This window comes from Mustela lutreola, chromosome 8 (assembly GCF_030435805.1).
Source record: "Mustela lutreola isolate mMusLut2 chromosome 8, mMusLut2.pri, whole genome shotgun sequence".
Classification (NCBI taxonomy): domain Eukaryota; kingdom Metazoa; phylum Chordata; class Mammalia; order Carnivora; family Mustelidae; genus Mustela; species Mustela lutreola.
In genome coordinates this window covers 12,793,082-12,817,705 of record NC_081297.1, presented here as the reverse complement: position 1 = coordinate 12,817,705, position 24,624 = coordinate 12,793,082, and the positions used below count along the sequence as shown (strand labels likewise).

The 24,624-nt window shown below is 40.4% G+C and overlaps 1 protein-coding gene across 1 annotated transcript; it reads left to right on the top strand.

Moving 5' to 3' along the window:
* The first annotated feature begins 8,281 nt into the window (after positions 1-8,281).
* LOC131839885 (lysozyme-like protein 1) lies at positions 8,282-22,995 on the top strand. Its single transcript, XM_059187615.1, has 5 exons — positions 8,282-8,376; positions 10,296-10,458; positions 10,956-11,114; positions 21,899-21,977; positions 22,768-22,995. The coding sequence occupies exons 2-5, from the start codon at positions 10,320-10,322 to the stop codon at positions 22,835-22,837; spliced, it is 447 nt and encodes a 148-aa protein (XP_059043598.1). The 5' UTR covers positions 8,282-8,376; positions 10,296-10,319; the 3' UTR covers positions 22,838-22,995.
* The last annotated feature ends 1,629 nt before the right edge of the window (positions 22,996-24,624 follow it).

Here is a 24,624-nt window from a genome sequence, read left to right as displayed (position 1 = left end):
GAAATGAAGATCCGGGTAGGTAGGGGGCGTCCTGAAATCGGGCTTATGACCCACCGCTCCATGAACAGACTTGGAGGGGGGAGGCGGGGAGAGCACTCAGAGGCTTGGGAGGGGCAGGGAGCTCTGACTAAGAGAGGGGAAAAGAAAGGACAGCTTTGAGAGTCAGAATGCCTTAATCAAGATCAGCCACGGGGAACAGAAGTACGCTTGTCCATTGGCTTGTGTAAACGGTAGTGGACCATGGCAGCTGGGGGTCATTCTTGTTTAGAATTCTGCAACATGATTGCTATATTCAGGAAAGCGTCGGAGCCCTGCCGATGTATTCTGCAGTGAGATGGGCTGGTTTGGGGAGGGTTGTGTCCCTGGGTTAAATGGTAACTGCTTTTCATTTTTAAGCTGAGCTTTCATCGATATGTCCTAATAACTCAATATTTATTAAGTTCTCACTAGGTGCCAAGCACCTGGAGACTCTTTCTCATGGCAAGTCACTTAATCACAAATATTCATTCCATAAGCATTTAATGGATGCTTCCTTGGACCCAAACTTTGTGCTCTGTGTTAAAATGCAACTTTAGGATTCAGCCTTTTCCCCCCTTTTCTTTCTTTTTTTTAATCGAGGTGTATTTGGCACACAGGATTATATTGGTTTCAGGTGCACAAAACGATGATTTCATATTTATGTTTTTTGCCAAATGATGTCCACAATAAGTGTAGTTAACATCTGTCACTACACATAGTTACAGAATTTTTTCTCGTAACGAGAGCTTTTAAGATCTACTCTCTTAGGAACTTTAAAATAGGCAATACGATTTTACTAACTATGGTCACCGGGCTGCACATTACATCTCTTTGACTTACTTGTTTTATAGGTAAGTTTTTGCCTTTGGATCCCCTTCATCCATTTGCTACCCCCCCCCCCACCAACACACAGCCTACCTGTGGCAACCACCAATCTCTTCTCTGTATCTATGAACATTTTTTTTTTTTTAAAGTTTCCACATATAAGTAAAAACATCAAGTACTGCCTTTCTCTGTCTGACTTGTTTCACTCAAGATAATGCCCTCAGGATCTACCCATGTTGGCACAAATGGCAAGATTTCATTCTCTGCTATGGCTGCAGAATATTTCAGTGTCTATACATCGCACATTTTCTTCATCCATTGATCCATCAGTGGACACCTAGGTTGTTTCCATGTCCTGGCTACGGGAAATAAGGCTGCAGTGAACATGGGGGCGTGTCTATCTTCTCAAGGGAGTATTTTCATTTTCTTTAGATAAATACCCTGCAGTGGAATTGTGGAATCATATGGAATTCCTATTTTGATTTCTTGATGAACCTGAGGGATCTCCATACTCTTTTCCATAGTGGCTGTAGCAGTTTGTATTTCCACCAAAAGGGCACGAGAGTTTCCTCTTCTCTATAACCCCACCGACACTTGTTATTTCTTGTCTTTTCGGTAATAACCATTCTAACAGGTAGGAAGTTACATCACACTGTGATTTTGATTCGCATTTCCCTGGTGATGAGGATGATATTGGACATCTTTTCATGTACCTGTTGGCCATCTCTATGTCTTCGATGGAAATATGCCTGTTCAGATCCTCTGTCCATTTTTTTTTTTACTGGATTGTTTGTTTTTGTGCTATTGAGTTGTATGAGATTTTTATACATCTTATATATTAGCCCCTAAACAGATATATGATTGGCAAATATTTTCTCCAGTTTGGTAAGTTGCCTTTTCATTTTTTAGATGGTGTCCTCAACTTTTTAATCTGTAAAAGAAGGTACTGTACAGCATTTCTAGGGTTTCTTCCTGTTTGAAAAAAACCTCATTTTGATTGGTTTTATTATTTGTTTATAAATAGTTTGTCTTTCATTTATAAACTTCAAGAATCCAGATTCGTTATTGGGATGTTTCCTGGGTCTAAATTATACATTGGAAAGGTCACCCGACGATACAGTTCTCACCACGGGAGCCTGCCAGCGTTGAGAATTGAGATAAACGTTAACTGGAATTTTAAACACATGCTTACAAATGACTGCAAACCTCAGATATAATAAATAAAGGACAGCAAGGGAATCAAGATCCTTAAAATTATTCACATAAAACTTCTTTCTCATGTTATAGTGGCAACATGACCAGGATTCCGGCAGAGACAGTCCTCTTTTAGGGGGATATGTCGAAGGCTAGAGGTCGTGTGGCTGGGACCTCATACCCCAGTTGTGTGGCCCACAGTAACAGCCATTTTGCCACTGACAGGAGCCAGACGTTGTAAGTCTGCTAGGTTTCTGATTTTCCTTATTCTGGGAGTGCGTAGTTGGATTAAGTGATGGAAAAAGTCATGCCACACAGACATTTTCCTTTCAAGAAGTTAAGGAGAGTTCAGCCACAGTGCAAGTTCTTTCTGCATTTATCTTGGACTTAAAAAAAAATTGCAAATGGCTACAACATGACATGCTGACATATGAGAGTACAAATGGGGAAGGTTTGAAAAGATGATGGCAAAAAGAAAAGGCTGACCAATAGGTGAGCATTTGCGGGAGAAAAGTAGCAACAATGTAGTGGGAAAGACTGAAGGTTAGTTTGCATGTGTGTGTGTGCATACATGTAGGCACACACACACACACACACACACACACACACACACATAAACAAATTCTCCCAAGGTTACAACATAAAGTATTGAAGAAATTCTTGGAGTGCCAAACGTGGTAAATGTGTGTTTCATGGAGGAAAAAAGTTATCCTAATGTCTCGAACCAACCCCTACCCCCTCACTTCTAGAGTGGAACATAGGAGAATTTCCACTATGCATTCAGCCTACATCAAAAATGTCAAAGAATAGAAACAAGAAAGAGCCAGTTCAAGATAAGCATGGCATGAAAGACAGACCTGCCAGGTCTCCCGGCAGGGCAGAGTGCTCCAAGGGCAGAGCTGTGGAACTGTCGCTGTGTTGGTTCCAGTAACAATTCTAATATTTTGGAAGCCCCAGATTCCTGTGAGAATTTGGTCAGATTTAGTCTATCCCTAGAAAAATGCACACAAATACCTCCATTTTGCATATAATTACAGGAGATGTTCAGATCCCCAGAAGCTTTGGACTAAGAATTCTAACCAAAAGATCCATCTAGACCTTTCTGATAGATGAAGCATAGATATATGGTAGATATATGATATATATAGATATAGATATAGATAGATAGATGATATATATATACTATATATATACATATATATAGATATATGATAGATATATGCAGAATGATCTCACATTTCTTCATCAAAATAACTACCAAACCTGCCTTGTTGCATTTGCCTCAGAATTCATTTTCTTCACCATGGTATGATGAAGATAACCAGCACACTGTGAATTCTCATGGGTCAGGCTGTATTCTAACATTATCCTACTTGGTCTTCATAGTGACCCTATTGAACAACACGCCGTTATCAACCTATTTCACAGATGCCACCCCTGGGGCACAGAGAATTAAAAGTAACAAGTAGTCATTGGCAGGTCCAAACTCTGGCAGTCTGATTTCAGACCTTGCATTCCTACCCTTGTGGTTTCTTCTACTCAAAAAAATGTTTCTCCCCTATGTATAGCGGTAGAAACTCGAAAAACAAACACACACAACAAAAAACAATGAGCTGAAAAAAAAAATGGAAAGAAAATTGTTTTATCCTCTTTCCTTACTACTTCGGGGAAATAATAGAGAAAAGGTTCAGAGAAAGTCTTGGTTTCTTATTCAAAGGACCCATCTCCTCATAAAGATGAGGTTACTCTCCAATTCCAAGGGCCAGTTCCCACCCGTTATGTCCCTGAGCTGGGTGGTCCTTGGGTCCTTCATCTCATTTTCCACCGTCACAGATGAGCGGATTGAGAATCACGTATCCATTCCTTCCTGTCAGCTTATTGCAACCTATGGCAGTTTAGATGGCACAGGGTGTCGCCAACGTGGTCACATTTAATTAAAAATTAAGTCAGGTCAGACTATATTAGCAGAGTTAATGATATTAGTCGTTAATATGGTTAATTTTATTAAAATGAGGTCTTTAAATAGTAGAATCTTTGCAATAATTTGTAATGAGGAGAGCGATTTCGAAAATCTTTTGTGCCACATGCTTGTTGGGGCTTTCACTGGCAAAGTAGTAAAAGGGTTGTCAGAATTAGAAATTAATAATTTTTAGTTTACAGTAATGAGTCCAATATGTGTGTTTGTATGTGTGTTTTTCCGACACCACCAAGCAATTCTCCCATGATTAGCAGACCCTGTGCGAGTGTCCTACAGTTGAACTCAGGTCTGACACTACCTGGAGGTAGATAGTGTCAGACCCCACGGGGTGAGGGCTCAGTCCCACAAAGCGCCCTCTGCCTCAGATATCAGGCACAGGATGAGGCTCTCATCTGTGCTTCTAACCAACTGGCTATAAACTGGAAGCTCCAAAGACTCCCTTCCTTGGGTTTGATTCATTTCCTGCAGCAACTCAGAGAACTCAGAGAAACACTTATTTATGTTTACAGTTTATTTTAAAAGGATAAAACTCAGGGAGAGTCAGATGGAAGAGATGCATAGAGCTAAGCATCTAGCTCTATGGGTTGATGAGGGAAGGGTTGCAGAATCCATGCTCTTTCCAAACACACCCCTCTCCCCACACCTCCTGCTGTTCACCAGCCCTGAAGCTCTTGAAACCCCATCGTTTTGGGGTCTCTATGAAGCCTTTGTTACATAGGCACAATGAATTAAGTCATTGGCCATTGGGAACTGGACTCCACTTCCAGACCTTCTCCCCTCTGGGAGGTCAGGGGTGCGGGACTGAAAATTCCAGCCCTCTAATCACAGGGTTGGTTCTGCTGGAAACCAGCCCCATCTTTTGGTGCTCTCCAAAAGTTACCCCATTAACATAAACTCACAAACATTACTGGGGTTTGAAAGGGGTTTGCTATGAGCATCAAGACACATTGATCACTCTTATCACTTGGGAAGTTCCAACGTTTTAAGAGCTCTGTGCCAGAAGCGGAATGAAGACCAAATATACATTTCTAATTATAAATCACAATATCACACGAGTGTTTCAGAGATGCTCAACTTTTCTGTTATAAGTGCCTATCAGCAGTTATAGGAACTAGCAGATGTTTAAACGTATTTTGGAACAATTTTAGATTTATAGAAAAGTTTCCCAGATAGCAGGTAGTCTCCATATACCCTTTACTCAGCTTCTCTGACATTAACATCTGTCATATCTACAGCACGTCTGTCAAAACTCAGAAATTAACGTTGGCACCATGTGTTAACTTTTTTCAGATTTCACCAGGTTTTCCAATATTATCCTTTCTCGATTTCAGGGTCCAATCCAGGATACCGCACTGTATTTCGTCATCATATCTTCTTAATCTCTGCCAGCCTGTAACAATTTCTTGGTCTTGTTTTTCATGACTTTGGCACATTTGAAGAGTACTGATGAGGTATTTTGTAGAATGTCCTTCATTTGGGGTTTAACGTATTTTCTCATCATCAGACGGTTCTTGTAGATGTTGGGGAAGAAAACCAAAGAGGTCAAGTGTCCCTGTCATCTCATGCTATCAGCGGGTACATAACATGACTCCTCACTGATGAGGTTAACCTTCCTCCCTGGCTAAGGTGAGGTGCATCAGGTTTCTCCACTATAAAGTTACTGTTTTCCTTCCTCCATGCTCTGTCTGTTGGAAGCAAGTCACTAAACCCAGCACCTATTCAAAGGGAGGAGAATTAGTCTCCATCTCCCAGAGGGGGGTGGGAATTATCTACATAAATTATTTAGAATTCTTCTGTAAGAAGAAGTAAGACTTGTCCCTTTTCCCCATATATTTATTTAATCCAATCATTTATTTATATCAGTATGCACTCACAGATATTTATTTTATTTCCTGAGTTATAATCCAATACTATAGTTATTTATTTGGTTGTTCAAATTGTTCCAGCTTTGGCCATTAAAGTTCTTTCAGTTTGGCTCCTCTGTCTCTTGGATATAATACACCTCCCTCTTCATCTGTCTCTTTTTAAGCGCTTCCTCAATATCTACCACTAATAAGATGCCCCAGGCTCATTTTGCATTTTCCATGCCCCAGTCCTGAAATCAGCCAATTTTCCAAGACGTCCTGGCTTCATTCTTTGGAGAATGGTGTTAGAAGCAAGATCGAGGTTCTGAGTGTGCTCATTGTTACCGAGTGTCACATTTTCTAGGTCCTTTCAGAAGATGCAGTTAAGAAATAAATATGTATATACTAAGTCATGTATACACACAAACCTATATTTATTTTTATATCAAAGCCAAAAATATTTATGTATATATATATTCAATAGATAGAGTGAAGAGACATCTATTGAACATATCAAAGATAGGGAAAATTATAGGTATGTGTGTGTACATGTATGTATGTGTACATGTGTGTATGCATGTGTGGATCTATCTGAAGATAGATGATAGATAGATAGATAGATAGATAATCTCTGCCTCTAATCCAGCACAACAGGATTCATTCTCGATTTCTTCTTTATTTGTAACTTCTTCCTGACAGTGTAAAATCTGGCTTCCATTGTCCATAATTTACTTACTCACTTGTTTAATCCTAGTATATGAGTAAAATAGTTTTAGAATTGCTAACTTTTGCCCCTCTGAGAAGCTAATTTACTAATGACAGTATAGTGTTGATATACACATCTTTTCATCCTTAGACGGAAATATCCAGTGAAAACGGTGTTTTCCAAAATTAGCTTGATCAGTAACTGTTTTTCCATCCCCTTCAATGAGATTATCTCCCACATTTAGAATACAATTAAATTTGTCAGTCTGCATTGCATCCTGGGATCGCCCAACATCCTGGTTGATTTTTTAAAATTTGTATACAATAAAGTTCATGTGGCACACAATTCAGTGGTTTTGACAAAATCACAGAATCGTGTATCGGATACTCCAGTACCATAGAGACTGGTTTCATTGATGTAAAATTTCCCTTGTTCATCCTCTCTGTAGTCAACCCCACCTTTAATCCTTGGAAAACACTGATCTGTTTTCAATCCCATAGTTTTCACTTGTTTCATAAGGTCACATAAATGAAATCCTATAATATAGTCTTTTGTATTGTTTCTTTTATTAAGTAAAATGAGCTTGAGATTCATCCATGTTGTGGAAATTGGTAACTTGTTCCTTTTATTGCTGAGTAGTATTCCACTGAATGGATATGCCAAGTTTTTTATGGTTTCTCCTGTTGAAGGACATCTGGTTGCCTCCAGTGTTCTGTGATTATGAGTAGTTGTTGTAGGTTAACTTTTCACGAGAACAGAAGTTTCCTGTTCACTTAGACAAATACCGATGTGTGATGGTTGATGTGATTGGAAAGTCTATGCTTAATTTAGCCAGACCTGCTGAACTGTTTTCCAAAGTGACTACACAGTTTTGCTTTCTGCCACGGATGAATGAGACTCCTCACTGATCTACAGCTATATCATCATTTCGTACTGTTTGATTGATTGATCTAAGTTATTCTTCCTTTTTTAAAAGATTATTTATTTATTTATTTGACAGGAAAAGAAATCACAAGTAGGCAGAGAGGCAGACAGAGAGGGAGGGGAAAGCAGACTCCCCATTGAGCAGAGAGCTCGATGTGGGGCTCGAGCCCAGGACCCTGAGATCATGACCTGAGCTGAAGGCAGAGGCTTAACCCACTGAGCCACCCAGGTGCCCCGATTTGAGTTATTCTAAGAGGTGTGAATGATATTTCATTTTGGTTTCAGTTTCTATTTCTCTAATGATGAAAGATGTTGACCATCTTTCCTACATCTTGAGTTGTGTTGCTGATCTAAGATATTTTATTAATAACAAATTATAACAAGACATTTTGTGCTATTAATATAATTTTTAAATGTTAATTTCACCTCTATCTCATCCTTTTTCAAATCTTGGTTTCATGTATGTTTATAATTTAAGTAACATTAGAACATGAATGTGATTCATAATCTGATATATACCTACAAGGGGTACGTGCTCAATGTTAATGGGATCTCCAAACTTGTTTGGAGACAGTTGCCCGAGAAAGAAGCTTGTGCTTGGATGGGAGGCCTTAGTGCAGTTGTATAGTGAGGAGGGCTGTTGGGGAGGACAATAAAAAAGAAAAAAAAGAGAGGTAAGGAAGGCCCAGAACATAGTTATCACCCAAGTCCCAAGAAACAGGATTCTAGAATCTCTAGGCAGTAGGGAACAAGAGTTAAGAATTCTTCTCTCTCTAAGGCTCTGAAGAAAGATTCCTGGTTGAAGACAGATCACTTGGGTCTTGTCAGAATCAGAAATGGCTTCATGGGGTGCAGGAAGCTCATGTGAGCTGCCAATCACTGATTGAGTAAGTAAAGGGATATTCCTTTCATGCAGGGTTTCTGGGGTAGGCACCAGGAATCCGCCTCTTTGGTAAGATCTGAAGTAGTCCAATGAAGCCACCTGTCCCAAAGAATCAGCAACAGCAACCTTTGCTTGCAGGACGCCGAACATGGTGCTTGGGGCTACCACTGCTTGGGGGGGGGGGGTCTTGTTTTGTTTTGTTTGCTGCCAGTGTGATTCTAAGGCAGGGGATGGAAACCAACCTAACTGATAAGGTCTGCATAGTAAAACTCTTGTGTATCCCCCTCAGTGCCTGGCATATAGCTCACTGCTTACATCAGGGACCATTCCTGAAAAGGGCCAGATAATAAATATTTTAGACTTAGTGGTCTGTATGGTCTGTAATCCAACCACTCAACTCTGTGAAAAAGAACCATGCACTCTATATTACCGAATGGGCATAGCAACGTTCCAATACAATAAAACTTTACTTACAAAAGCAGTTCTGGTTTGGTGACCCTCACTATTCACCAGTATGTATCCTATATACCCTACAGGACACATATTTACCTTATTGTTTAGTTACTTTAAAGACCGCATAATGATTCTTCCTCTCACCTTTCTGAATACTCAGCTCTGTTTTTAGCCTCACCTATCCACTGGAGAGTGTATTCTAAGAGAGCAAAAAATAACTTTAGACATTTCTAGGCAATGCAGAAAATGATGCTGGGTGAAAATGTGTATGAACATCACATTCAGTATCAGAAATTTCACTCCACCCCTCAGCAAGGTTACTGTATGTGGGGAAGACATTGCTTCAAGAGAGGAAGCACTTCTAGAAAACCAATAGCCAACAAGGCATGGAACTTTCTGACATTTAATTTGTAAGTGGAAACCACTTTAAAAAATTCAGTGGGGGGTCTCTTTATGGGTTCTCTACTCCCACCACCACTTCCCTCCTCTTATGACCCATTGTTACCTGTCCCCTCACTCAACAGTCAATACCATGACTTTTAAAAAGGCGGGCCCACGACATAGTGATGAAGGAGCTCAGAGACACACTGCACTCGCAACACAACATTATAGTTTTGAAACAACATTTCTGCATTTGGGACAGTATTAAGAGGATGGAAGAAAGATAAGGTGCTAGGCCTTCTTGCTTCAAGAAAGCCCAAATAGTAAATCTTAAAGTTGTCCATGCCGACCCGTGTATATTTCATCTCTGGTTGAAACTGGGTCATGTTCCCCCAGGCATAGGGAATGCTTCAGTCTTTGTATTCTATTTTTTTCTATTCATATAATTAAAATGGGAATTCAGGAGATGTATCACCCCCTGTGGTTTCTAACTGGACATCAATAAAGGAGGGTTCATTTCTTTGCTTGCCTGACCCAGGGAACATAATAGTATTTACTTGACAGTGACCATGTAGGAAAGTATTAAGAACCTGCACTCATTCTTCTTTATACTGTATATTCCTATACTTTGTTTCTGGTTCTAAGGGGTTAAAAAAAAAAAAAAAACAGGAAGTGGAGGGATGGGCAAAATGGGTGAAGGGGAGAGGGAGACACAGGTTTCCAGGTAAGGGATGAATGAGTCACAGGAATAAAAGATATAGCAGAGGGGCTATAGTCAATGATACTGTAATAGCATGGAGTGACAGACTGTAGCTGCACTTGTGGTGAACATGGCGTAAGAGATAAATTTATGACTTGTCAAATTACCCTGTTGTACATCTGACACTAATGTATTATAGCAATAAAACAGCTTTTAAGATTTAAAAATTAAAATAAAATGTAAATAATACAAAATTAAATTAACAGAAAATATCTCAGCTGGGCCACCCACAACCATGACAAATGTTTACGTTCTCAGTGGCAATAGACTTAATCTCAGGACTCAGGACAAAGCAAGGTGGTTTGACCTGTTCTCCTGATCTTTGACAGGTTCTGCCTCCAACAGACCTGGGGATGAAGGCTGCTGGCATCTTGGCCCTGATTGGCTGCCTGGTCACGGCCACTGAGCCCAAAGTCTACACTCGCTGTAAACTGGCAAAAATATTTTCGAGGGCTGGCCTGGACAATTACCAGGGCTTTAGCCTTGGAAACTGTGAGATTTCTTTCTTCCTGTTCTTTTCCTACCTTTGGTCTCTCTGATGAGATGCCCGAGTCTCTCCAAACCCCCAGCTTTGCCTTGTCCCCAGCTGTTCCATGCTCTACCTACCCCTCCCAAGGACGCCTACTAGCTATCCACATATTCTCAAATGATGCTCCCTGGGGCACCTCTCCTCCTCCCTACCCCTCATGTCCTCACTCCTGGAGTCCTCCACAAATGACACCAGCAAGGGAAGGAGAAAACTACGTCTCCCTTGCTGGCGTGGTAAGGGCAGACCTGACTTCTGACCTAGTCTGGGTGCAGCCACTGACTAGGTGTGCCACTTTGGAAGTGCCTCATGGGTGTGCTACTTGCCCTGTCCCCTCTCTCCCCCAAGTTCTGCTGGGACCACAGCATTACGGTAACATGTGTAAAGGAGCTCTCCTCTAAGAGCAGACTTGGAGAACAAAATGTATTTCTTTTATTGGCATTTCTGGTTTTTCCCCGTCTAGGGATCTGCATGGCATACTATGAGAGCCACTACAACACGACAGCTCAGACCGAGCTGGAGGATGGAAGCATCGACTATGGCATTTTTCAGATAAATAGTTTCACATGGTGCAGACGTGCTAAGCTACAAGAGAAGAACCACTGTCACGTGGCCTGCTCAGGTACACTTTGATTTTTTAAAAATAATGTCCTCAGTTCTTTCCACAGTTTGGCGACCGTGGCCATTGCTGCTATGAACATTGGGGTACAGATGGCCCTTCTTTTCACTACATCTGCATCTTTGGGGTAATGGCCACAGTTGCCAAACTGTGGAAAGAACCAACATGCCCTTCAATGGACAAATGGATAAGGAAGATGTGGTCCACATACACTATGGTCCAGATTCTGGTCCATCAGAAAGGATGAATACCCAATTTTTGTAACAGCATGGACGGGACTGGAAGAGATTATGTTGAGTGAAATAAGTCAAGCAGAGAGAGCCAATTATCATACGGTTTCACTTATTTGTGGAGCATAACAAATAGCATGGAGGGTGCCTGGGTGGCTCAGTGGGTTAAGCTGCTGCCTTCGGCTCAGGTCATGATCTCAGGTCCTGGGATCTAGTCCCACATCGGGCTCTCTGCTCAGCAGGGAGCCTGCTTCCCTCTCTCTCTCTCTCTGACTGCCTCTCTACCTACTTGTGATCTCTCTTTCTCAAATAAATAAATAAAAATCTTTAGACAAATAATATGGAGGACAAGGGGAGATGGAGAGGAGAAGGGAGTTGAGGGAAATTGGAAGGGGAGGTGAACCATGAGAGACTATGGACTCTGAAAAACAATCTGAGGGTTTTGAAGGGGCAGGGGGTGAGAGTGGGGAACCAGGTGGTGAGTATTAGAGAGGGCACGGATGGCATGGAGCACTGGGTGTGGTGCAAAAGCAATGAATACTGTTAACGCTGAAAATAAAAAAAAATAATAATGTCCTCAGGAGACTGTGGACTTTGAGAAACAAACCAAGGGTTTGGGAGGGGAGGGAGTCACGGGGGGGGGGGCAGTGAGCCTGCTGGTGGGTATTATGGAGGGCATGTGTTGCATGGAGCACTGGGTGTGGTGCATAAACAATGAATTTTGGTACACTGAAAAAAATTAAATTAAAAAAAAAACTGCATGGAAAGAAACATCTTGCCTAATCTCACCTACAGATGAAAAATCATTTGAAAAATAGAGTTCTCGGGGTGCCTGGGTGGCTCAGTGGGCTAAAGCCTCTGCTTTCAGTACAGGTCATGATCCGAGAAGTCCTGGGATTGAGCCCCGCATCAGGCTCTCTGCCCAGAGGGGAGCCTGCTTCTTCCTTTCTCTCTGCCTGCCTCTCTGCCTACTTATGATCTCTCTGTCAGATAAATAAATAAAATCTTAAAAAAAAAAAGAAAGAAAAATAGATTTCTAACTAGAAACCACAGCGTAAGAGAAAAACAGCAAAATATTCCACAAGAGTTCAAAGAAAATATTAATCCAGAATTTTATGTACGGTAAAAATATTCATCAGGAATTATGAAGAAATCAAGACATTTTCAGATGAAAGAAACCTAAGAGAAGTTTTCACGGACCTGCCAACAACAATCGCTAGAGTAAATTATTGAGGCAGAAAATAAATTATAAAACAATGAATCTTACAACATGTCAAAGGAAGGAGTATGGAAGTAAAAATGAGTAAATACAATGGACTTTGCTTTTCTTGAATTTTCTAAATTATGTTTGATTGCTGGAAAAAATTATATTGTCTAATGTAGTTCTCGGTGTATATAGAGGAAATAGTTAAGACAGTTATACTAGAAAGGGGATGGCAAAGGGGCTTAATGAAACTGAGATTTCTACACTTCATCTGAATGAGAAAATTTTTCAGAATTAAAACCACTGAAGGCAAAAGCAAAACAAAAAATACACACAAAAAAAGAAGACTGGAAGACAACAAGCACAATGAATAGAAAACATTTACAAATATGGCAGATATTAATCAATGATATCAATAATCATTTTAAATATGAATGATCTACATATGCTAATAAAAAGACAGAAACAATCAGAAAGTAAAAAAAAAAAAATAATAATGTCCTCAGGGATAAAAGCAAGAAAGCTGTATAATGGACTACCTACCCATTTTCTGCTTTGACAAAAACTTGGAGTAGATGTGCAACTAGGTCTATGCCATGCCAATAAATTATTCAACAGTTTCCCGGGGTGACACTTACCGTCCTGTGGCCTACTTGCCCAGAGATGACTGACTTCTTCTAGGATGGTTTTTGTGAATCAACCAGAAAAATGGAGGGGTGGAAAAATTATCTTATTACCCTTTCATGCATAGGGACATTATGTATATTCAATAAGAAGGAGAAAACTGTTTGCCAACTGTGAAGCAATTTATTGAAAGCATGCATTGATGCTTCTTTGCACAGAACAAGGCAAATAAATACACTTTACCTTTTGTGAACAGTATAAATTAAGCTAGAATTCACTTCTAAGGCTTCTACTTCAATCATTTAAGAAATATATGTGTGCACAGAAAAGGCTGACGGAAAGCATCAGACATAAATTCTGGTATTAGGAAAGAGAATATATGCTTTAGGAAGTTAAAGGACTATAAACAGGTGTGGGTTGAGTGCTGTGGACTTCAGAGGACAAAGACCTCATTGATCAAATCATGGAAAGTCTTGTAGACACAATGATATTTGATCTAAGGCTTGGAAGATAGGTAAAATTTGGACATTCAGAGGTAGAGAAGAGTCATTCCAGGTAAAGGGAACAACAGAAGCCAAAAGGTGCATGTGGAGAGAGGGTATGTGGCACACACAGGGAGAAGTGAGACATTTGTGTTATCTGGAACAAAGGGGATGTTAAGACAAATCACAGGACCTAGGGTTGAACGGTTGATTACTACCTGATTATGAAGGGCCTGGGAAGCCAGGTAAGATATATGTACCGATTTCTGCCTGCAATAGGAAATCAACAGAGGTCAGTTGATTAAGAATTGTTCCAGAAGGATTAATCTGCAGACAGGGTATGAGATATTGCCATTGCAAAGGTTGAGGTGAGAGATAGAAAGACCTGAATGATGGTCATGGCTGATGGGATGGAGAACAGACAAGAGATATAGGTCCTGCCCTCTCTCTACAACGTGAGCAACACGAAGGCAAGGATTTTATCTGTTTTGCTCACTGATATATTCTCAATGCCCAGAAGGGTGCCTGTCCAGAGTTTTGGGGTTCAATAGATATTCATTAAATAAATGAATGGAAGGAATTAGGAGCAAGGTTGAAGATAAGGTGTTAGAAGATATTCTGTGGCAAACTCCTTAGGAGCAGGAAATAAACTTTTAATTCCTCTTTGACACAAACACGATAATCAGTACATATGTTTGAATATATGAATGATTGAACAATATGTCAATTTTCCAGTAAATTGTCCCTACACCTACATTATAAGAGTATGGTCACTAACTCCTGAAGAAAATCATACAATTGTCAATCAATTCCTAATTTAGAACATTTTTCTGTTGGGCTAAAATCCACCTCTTTCTAGCTTTCTTCCATTAATTCTATTTTTTCCTCCTGGGTTTATTTAAAACAAATTTGCTCCATTTTATACACAGAAACTTGTTAAGTGTTTGAAAATAACTAGTAGATATTTCTTATCTTTAATTTCTTATCTTCTGGGCTAAAACATTCAGTATCTTCACCTTCCTACAGATATGACTTTTAAACCCCTCCCCATCCATGGTCAAGTTCATTAGCATTCCCCAATAGTTTGCCAATGAAGTCTTCACTTCAATACAGCACCTGGACATGAACATTTTTAGAAGTTGAAAAGCAGGAGGACAAGGACTGGCTAATTAAGTAATTAAAGAAATCTGAGACCTAAACTGACAGTAGGAAAGACAAGAAGCAACCATAGAATCCTAAAAGGGCTCAGAAATCAGCAGGGTCAGCTAATTCTTGAAACTGGAATGAAAGTAGGTAGAAAATAGGAGAATCAATGAGAAGCCCAATTAAGGAGCAGCTAGACCATCTGTTTCCCTTCCTGACTCCATTCAGCTACTGACTGTTCCTCCCCAATTCTGGCAGAACACTGGAGCTTTCCTTTTTGGACAAGTGAGTAGAAAGTCAACTGAGGGACCTCAATAACCTGTGAATGTGAGAGTTTCACACTGAAGACACAGGAGATTAAATTAAAGTTACCATAGTCCCAACAACTTTCCTCAACTTAGATCCTAGAATGACAGACAGCGGCAGGCTATCCTCTCCAGAAGAGAAGATCTGCCCAGGAGAATTCAGACAGATGGAAAAGGAAATAACTAAAGATTCTGTGTAGGAGCTCTCCATGAACAAAACTAGCCAGGCTTCTTTATAGGAAGATACACAATTGAAAATCCCCATGTCTGTGTATAGAACACCTACGAATCAGTTCTTAAGTCTCTCGTTCTTAAATGGGTGCAGATAACCAAGAATCGCCAGACTCCATAGACATGTCATTCACATGCAAGAGTGAGACAAAACAAAACAAAAAACAATATGAGATAAAAGTAACTGTTTTAAAAGCAGAGATTATACAGGGAAATGAAAATTTCAAATGAAAAAGGGAAGTATCAACGATATCAACGATAGATAACAAGTCTTATCAATGAAACAAGAAAAGGATGCTTTATAAAGAAGAAATATTTGGAGACGAGCTCCTGGAAATTCAAAGTATGACTGCACACACGCAAAAAAACTCAATAGATAAGTTGGAAGATAAGATTGAGGAAATCTTTCTAAAAATAGAATTAAAAAGAGATAGATGGAAAATAGGAGAAATAAGGATATGAAAAATAAATGAATCTGAATAGCATGTTTCAGCAGGATAGAAGAGAAACAGTAGATAGAATGAAATCTTTAAAAAACATTTCCAGGGGTACCTGGGTGGCTCAGTGGGTTAAAGCCCCTGCTTTCGGCTCAGGTCATGATTCCAGGGTTCTGGGATCGAGCCCCGCGTCGGGCTCTCTGCTCAGCGGGGAGCCTGCTTTCCTTCCTCTCTCTCTGCCTGCCTCTCTGCCTACTTGTGATCTCTGTCAAGTAAATAAAAAAAAAAAATAAAAAAACATTTCCAGAACTGAAGGGCATCTGTTTCCTATTTATAAGGCCCATCACATAATCTTGTTGATTAACATAGTTTCACACGAAGGCACATCCTCATGAAATTTCAGGAAACTAGAGAGAAACAGAATACAGTATAGTCTTCAAAGAGAAGATGTGTGTTTTTTGTGTGTGTGTTTATCTTACTTGATGTTCATTAACATTTTGGATCCCTGGGTTCATAGCTTTCATCTTTTCTCCTTCTAAAACTTTAATGGTATATGTATCAGATCATTTGATGTGTCCCACAGGTCACTGAGGCTCTTCATTTTTCCCATATTTTTCCCTTTATGTGTTTTATTTTCAATAGTTTCCATCGCTATGTCTTCAAGTTCTCTTTTTTCCAAAGTGCTTAATCTACTGAATTCATTCATTGAATGTTTTATTTCAGAGATCGTATATTTTTGTGCAAGGTCATTGCTATATAGCTTTCATTTCCCTCATTTTATTCATGTTTTTCTTTAAGTCCTTGATATAAATAAACATATTTATAAATTGTCTTAAATTCCTTGCCTGGTAATTCAATCAACTGTATCATTTCTGGGTCTTAACATTGACTGATCTTTTCCCTGGTTAGGGGTCATATTCCTATGCCTCTTTGCACATACAATAACATTTTGTTGGATCCTAAAGATAGTATATGTTACATTTTTAAGTGTCTGGATTATGTTTTCTTCCTTTAAGGAGTGTTGGATTTCATCTTGGCAAGTAGTTAATTCTGATCAGCCTGACCCTTTTAAGACTTGCTTTTAAGTTGTAGTGGGGAGGAGCACCTGGGTGGCTCAGTTGGCTAAGCCACTGCCTTTGGTTCAGGTCATGATCCTAGAGTCCTGGGATCAAGTCCTGCATCAGGCTCCCTGCTTGGCGGGGAGTCTACTTCTCCCTCTGACCTCTTCCCTTTTATGCTTAAGCTCTCTCTCTCTCAAATAAATAAATAAGATCTTAAAAAAAAATTGTGGTAGGGAAGTTTGAGAGTCATGTTTATGATGGGGTTAATTCAGTGCTACTACCAACACATGCCTTTTCTAGTGTCTTTTGAATGTCCAGGGGTTCACCAATGTCTCTCCCTTCTGATTAGTCAGAAATCAAATGTCTCCCAGACCTGTGTAAGCTCTGTAACTGTAGAGGTCCCCAGTAATTGTTTTCTAGCTAGCTTCGTGGAGTCTTACCATTTGCAAGTCCAGTTTAAGCCTTTGGCCAAAGGTTCAGTGGAATCCCTACGCTGATTTCTGGTGTCCTTCTTCTGGGTGGCCCCTAACCTTCAAGTATTTTTCCCCACAAATTGCAGCTGCCTTCGCCTCTTACCTCTGTCTCCTCCACTTAAATTGCCATCTCCTGCCTGGGTTTTAACTTTCTGGTTTGGCAAATGCTTCTGGGCAGAAAGTCATGGTGATCATAAGACTCTTCTCCTTTGGTTTCTATCTCTCAAGGGTCATGATCCCACCTTGCCTTTTGCCTAACATCTGAAGATAATGTGCTCGTGTATTTTGTCTAGTTTCCTTGCTGTTTACAGCAGGAGAGAAAATCTTCTCCTTCATGGCCGTGCTTGACTTTACATGCAGTTGACTAATTTAATATTGTTCAATTTGGTTTCAAATACGGAAGTCTGGGGCAAACCTATATCTGCAAGGCAATCTTGAATTCTAGAAAATTAAAATGTTGGATGGATCATGGTTAGAGGTGAACGAACACTCATATCTGCTTTCTCATCATAAAGAGCATGAGATTTTTAGAGACAGCTTTAAAATAGAAAACAGGATGTTGGTTTTATATCTTAATCACCCCTCAGTAGCTGGCCTCCCTCAGCCTCAGGCCAGAGAAGCTTTAATTATGGACAATGTCATTCTGTCCCACGTATTACAGAAGTAGGGACATTTGTCATGGGAACCCGGAAACAAGTTAGCCTTATGGTCTCTTTATGAGAAACATGACGTTCCCTACATGTACGGGTCATGTGCACCTTTTGACCATCTTCCAAAGCCATGCCATCTTACTCCCAGGCCAAAATCTATTTCCAAAATTCCTGCCTACCATCCCCAAACTATTTGGACAGAATATTTTTACATATGCATATATACACACAAATAATAATATAATATCAATCTTTATCTTCCTTCAACAGCACAGACCTCTTTAAAGTAAGAGATGTTTAAGAAAAAGGAAGGTGGTTGTTGTCTCTTGTATCTAGCGTCATCTACTTTTATTACTCTCTATTTCCCATCAGCTGGGTATCTAACTTGGCCTTTGTCACTCCAGAGAGAGGAAGGAGATGTAAATTGTTGACATGATAGTGATACAGTAGGTGGGAAGCAGGAGATGGTGGGGAGAGACGCAGAGACATTGAAGCACAACAAACTTACCTGAAAATACCGTAGTTCTTTCTGCGTAGATTGCTGATGTTTTCTGTTGTTTATGTGGGAAAATAAACTCTTCAGTTGAATAATGCTTTGCTGTTCGACAGAACCCTTTGACTGCAGAGACTTGTCTATTTAAAGTAAATGGAGCAGAAGCAATTCTTGGCCTGGAGCCTTAGAAATACTTGCTCTCTTGCCTCATTTCTGCCCCTCTGCTGCCCCTCTGTGGTGATTTCATTGTATTTTCACATCTCAGCATACCAGGTTCTCCATTCCCAGCCCCCATCTCCCTTCACGCATTTTCCCAAGCAAATTCAAAGTCACGTCCAACTAGCACTTTCAAGACATCTCATTATTGTTACAAAAAGCTACAGCGAAGTGGGGAACTAACAAACAAACTACAAGGTCTCCAGCACATGGGCCTGAGAACCTAATCCTCTCACCAATGGTACACACTATCTCCAGCCAAGCGAACTGCCTTACCTCCAACACAAGCCTTCCACATGACATTGTACTGTCCTGGCATAACAGAATATTCTCTATGTCTTCCCCACTATGGATAGCCTGTTTCTTTCCCACTCCCTGAGGGCCCACTGGACCCACTTCTCCTAGGAAACAGGCTCCAACCACTTTTAAACACAAACGGTATCTCAGCACTTACCAAGCATGTGTGCGCCCCAAATAAAGTGTCTCTAGGTAATTTGAACATGCAGCAGATACCAAGCACTTGAGTTTGGATGATCTCCTAATAAATAAATAATTACTCGAAAAATGAATATTTATGTTTTTATTCTCAAGTTCACTGGCATCTATAGTACTCCATAAGCAGGCCTCTTTGCTTACGTGAGTTGGAAGCAAGTCGTCAAGGACAATAGAAGTTAAGCCATGGCTTTGAATGCAGGTTCATTTAAAGGGCTGACCTTGGCACACACCCACACAGTTGTTTGAGGCTGAACACAGATAATACACAAAGAGACCTAACAGGAGCTGGACACACAGTAAGTTTTTAATAAACGTTGGCTCTTAGTAAGAACGATTACTATTCGAACTAATCTCTCCAGAAATTAGGCAAACAACTTATAACCTAACAAAGCTTTGGTTTTCACTGTGAATCAGATGTTACTAAATTTGCATAATGTCTCAATTGCTTATTCCCTAGAGGTTGTCATACCTTTTGTTAATTTTCTCTTGGTTAATAGAAGTTTGTTTTAAATTAAAAAAAAAAAAAGATTTAGAATGAATTTGCTCAAAAGAAATCTATCACTACCTTTATCTTTTAGTTAAGCTTATCTGAGAAAGCAACCCAATTAGCAACTACACTGGCATACTCAAGAAAAACTCCATTTTCAACTGAGTTTACAAAATAATTGTGTATTGTATTGATCTGTTTAGGCTGACATTATTCTTTTTTGGTTATAGTTTTCTGAAAATAAAAATAATGCATTTCTACTGTCAAAAGTTCAGAAATATGCAGTGAAGTTATAAGAGCCTTTTTATCCCACAATTGAGAGCTAAACCTTCAAATACTGGTAATGATGACTATCTTTTTATTTTCTCTCTCAACCAGTGCTGTCCAATAGTATTTTCTAGGTTGATGGAAATGTTCTCCAGCCATTCACTATGAGAACCACTAGCTACAATAAAGATTCATAAGGCATCTGAAATGGAGTGAGAGCAACTGAGGCACAAAAGTTCTGATTGTATTGATTAATTTAGATTTAAATAGACCCATGTAGGGAATGGCCGCCATATTGGACAGTGTAGCCCTAGGAGGATACTTTTTACAATACTGAGAACCTTACATTAGGAGCATTTTCACTATTACAAAATCTTCTCAACATTTGATTTTAAATGGCACTCTGTTTCATTCTATGTAAATATTATTATTATTAATGTGAACACCTCTCTTATAAGGCAATTAGATCTTTTCCATTTGGAAGTAAATTAAACAAAGCTACAGTAAACACTTTGTAAATAAATCTTTGTCTACATTCATAATTCGTTCCTCAAGATAGATCCAGAAAGGGGCGCTTGGGTGGCTCAGTAGGTTAAGCCTCCACCTCCGGCTCAGGTCATGATTCCAGGGTCCTGGGATTGAGTCCCGCATCGGGCTCTCTGCTCAGCAGGGAGCCTGTTTCCCGCTCTCTCTCTCTGCCTGCCCCTCTGCCTACTTGTGATCTCTGTCAAATAAATAAATAAATTAAAAAAAAAAAGATAGATCCAGAAAGAGAAATTACTAGGTGAAAGATTAAGAACAGCTTTAAGGCTCTTGACCCATACTATTACATTGCTTTCCTGAAAAGTCGGACCCATTATACTCTCACCAGCAAGCACTGAAGAATGCCTTTGTCCTTGCACCTTTGTCAACCTGGAACATTATCCTGGCCTAATTAATAAATAAAAATGATATCAAATAGTGTAGGCTTTTGTGTCTTTGATTGGTGGTGGTGGTGATGGGCAGAGAGATGGACCTCCCAGATTCGCCTTGAAGGAAAGATGTCTGGCTCTAACAGCGTCTGTGTAATTTTCAGACTATCTCCCTGGCACCACCTTTGGGGTTGTCTTAGCTGCAGAGGACTGCCCCATCTAATATTGTGCCCCTCCGGGGAAGTCCACACCTAGGGACTAACTGAGGGATTCATAAAGACTTAACCATTTGGATACCACTTAGGCAACTTTGATGGGCCTGCATTTCAACTGGACATCTCTATCTGCCTACTCCAGCTTCTGTCCCCTTTCTTGCACAGATGTGGAAACACTCTTCACCCCAAGCCCATGTTTGCATTTACTTCTGAAGAAGTGCAACAGAAATGATGTTGGACTTTATTTGCCTTTTTCTGTCACGTTTGCATGGAGGGTTTTGAGGCCACTTCTGGGCAAGCAGGAAAGAATGCTCAGGCCAGTGCATTCATTTGCAATCTGAAGATCTGTTATGTATGAAAGCCCTAGAAAAACTAACAAAGACTAATGTGTCTGACATAAACATTTTTGCATGTAAAAAAACAACTTGGATGGATTTTTTTTTTTAATGCACAAACTAGAAAGTTAAATAGACAAGTTTAATATTTATCTATAAAGAGATCATAAGTGCCAAAGCATTCCCAGTCGAGAAAACAAAAAAAAACAAAAAAAACAACCATTGTACTGTCCTCCTACCTGTGTATTTCTTTAGGACACAGGAGACACTCTCCTCCTGTGCCTAAACACATCCCCCAAAACCCTTCAGGACCGTAACTTCAAGAAGCCCAAATGTGGCTACTCTACAAATTAAAAAAAAAAAAAAAAATTCTTTGATTTGTAAAAAAGCGCAACAAAAATAAGAACATGGCTCATAGTTCTTTCCACCCTCCTGTTCCAACAAGCAGTGAGAAAAGTGCAGAAAACCTGATCAGGGCTTCCCCTCAAATAACAGTCTCAGCTAATACTCTACTCCTCTCTCTCACAGCCTTGATCACGGATGACCTCACAGATGCAATTATCTGTGCCAAGAAAATTGCTAAAGAGACAGAAGGGATGAACTATTGGTAAGAGTTTCCCCTTGGCCAACTTTGGCTGACGTGGCCAAAACCGACCGTGTCCATTCATCACACCTCATTGGGCACTGATAAGCTCACCTCTGAAGAGGTCCCATGATGTTAATGTGACCTTGTCTCCCTTCCCCATGAATGTGTGGCTGGACAGTGAACACGGTGAAGGGGGTTTCTATGGGGACGAGAGACAGTATGAGTCATGGCGGTTTGCGATTGCTTTTCACATTAGTATTCCAAACAACAGAGCAATTCCTCATGTGAATTTCTGGTGAAGGTCATACACCAGAGGAAAAAAGCTTGAATTTGCTCTCCGCTTGGATGAGATCTTGGAGGGCTAGCACAACACTTTGTGGGGGGAAAGAACATGCAGTAGCAAGAGAAAAATGACCATGTCAGTTACACACCATCCACTGGAGGGGAGCTGCCTATGACAATGCACAGACACGGTCTCTGGTGCTCCCAGTTACCCAAGGCTGGGTTTCCTGTGAACATCGCTAATCAGGTCACCCACTTGGGGAACCTGAATTTTCAGTGGTGTAGGTGTTGAACTAAATAATCCAACCCTATAAAAGTTGTGTTTACCTGTTGCTAAGGCTAATGAGGGCTAAGAGCAAATCTAGAAGAGAAAAGTCTTAAGGCAAAGGATAAAGTTGTCGGATCTCAGAAACAAAACTAAATCCTGGGAACCACTGGTAAATTTGGTTAATTACCTATGGTTTTGAACCTATGGATATTTGGATTGTCATGCTTCTTTCTGTTGTTCCTGTTTCCCTCTCCTCTTTAGGCAAGGCTGGAAGAGACACTGTGAGGGCAAGGACCTGTCTGAGTGGAAAAAGGGATGTGAGGTTTCATGAACTGGAACTGGACCCAGGAGGCTCGGCAACCACTCCCTAGGATTTGTAGTGAATGTCCAAGTTCTCATATCACCTTGTCCCCCCTTCCTCCCAATATTCCTTCTTGAAGTTGGAGAGGGAAAACTAAGTTACAGTTTTAAGGAAATAAATATTTCCATTTCGGTATCTTTACTTCGCCCTGACTCTGTTTAAGCGATGTCATAAAAGCACAACGGTGAGATTTGAAAAGTGACCTGCAAAATAGTTCTCACCCCCAAAAGAACAAAATTCCATCTTTGTCATAAGGATTCTTGGCTCTTTTGGCCCTGAAATGGCTTCTCATTTAAAAAGAGGACTCCTGGGGCATCTGGATGCCTCAGTCGGTTAAGCAACTAACTCTTGGTTTGGCTCAGGTCCTGGGTCAAACCCTGTACTGGGCTCCACGCTCAGTATGGAGTCTGCTTCGGACTCTCTGTCCCTCTCCCTCTGCACCTCCCTCCTGCTAACTCACTCACTCTCTCTTTCTCAAATAAAATAAATAAATATTATTTTAAAAAGAAGACTCAAGGGGTGCCTGGGTGGCTCAGTGGGTTAAAGCCTCGGCTTTCAGCACTGGTCATGATCCCAGGGTCCTGGGTTCAAACCCCACATTGGGCTCTCTGCTCAGCAGGGAGCCTGCTTCCCCATATCTCTCTCTGCCTGCCTCTCTGCCTACTTGTGATCTCTCTCTGTCTGTCAAATAAATAAGTAAAATCTTTAAAAAATTCAAATCAAGAAGAGCAGGAGATGAATGACCATGGTTTGCTGACCTTTATCCTGAAGCCTTAGGTCATTCTTCTCTTGGTCAGCAGACACACTGCCTCTCCTTAACTTTCTGTGAGATCTAGACAATCCTGATGGACACTCTAATGGGAATAAGTGGGTGAAGTTGCAGCCATCATCTTTAATGTTAGAAGAGTTCCCCATGTCCCAACATCTTTTTAAATTAAATCTATCAAATTCAAAACTAACATCATGGTGGCAAAATTGCTTCCAGCCTTAGACCTATAGATTTTGTTAGTTAGTTCTGGAAACTGGTGATTATCTGAAAGACACTTCCTTACCTGTAACACTGAGCCAAGGAGCTCAGATCCCAAAGAGCTGTTCCCAGAATACACTCTGCTCCAGGCAGGGATGGCTCACAGGGCAGGGTAGTTCCATTCTGCTGAATTTCCTCTCTCCCATTCTCTGTCCTGCTGGGGCAGAGGTGGTTGGGGCTGCCTTACTGCAACGTTACATAGCAAACTCAAGTCCAGTGCAATCTGACTTCAAGAATGCACTCAATTAGGGTTTGTTAAAGAAATGGTTATACCTACAAATAAGTTTCCCACTTAGAAGAAAGTCCCCACTGGTCAGACTGATGGATTTTGTGATAACACCTAACTGACCCATAAACACTCTCTCATTGCCAGCTGTCTGGACTCTGCCTGGCTCATGTCACATCCTGGCTTCACTTGGAGGCAGAGGCTTTAAAAAAAATCTGAACTGCTATTTGCCAAAAGAATATAAACTTTTCCTATGTGTCTAAACAAACATAATCTGGTGACAATTTAACAGGCATTTCAAACCATGGGAAAAAAGCTTTGGAAACTCGCAGAAGAATTGAAAAAGAATTCTGTGAAATGGCTGAAGAAAACATGAAAAATGTTAACTCCATTAATTTGTGCTTCTAGAAGTCTTGAAGTCTAGAAAATGCATCTTTCATTATCGATCGTCCCGTTATCCATCTGCCTTGCTGCCCCATTCTTAGTCAAACCTCCCTCATTAAA

Bases quoted from the DNA above. Each gene is read 5' to 3' on its own strand.
- LOC131839885 (XM_059187615.1), top strand. From the start codon at position 10,320: ATGAAGGCTGCTGGCATCTTGGCCCTGATTGGCTGCCTGGTCACGGCC. The intron at 10,459-10,955 runs GTGAGATTTCTT...TTCCCCGTCTAG, and splicing joins GGGCTTTAGCCTTGGAAACT to GGATCTGCATGGCATACTAT. The intron at 21,978-22,767 runs GTAAGAGTTTCC...TCTCCTCTTTAG, and splicing joins ACAGAAGGGATGAACTATTG to GCAAGGCTGGAAGAGACACT.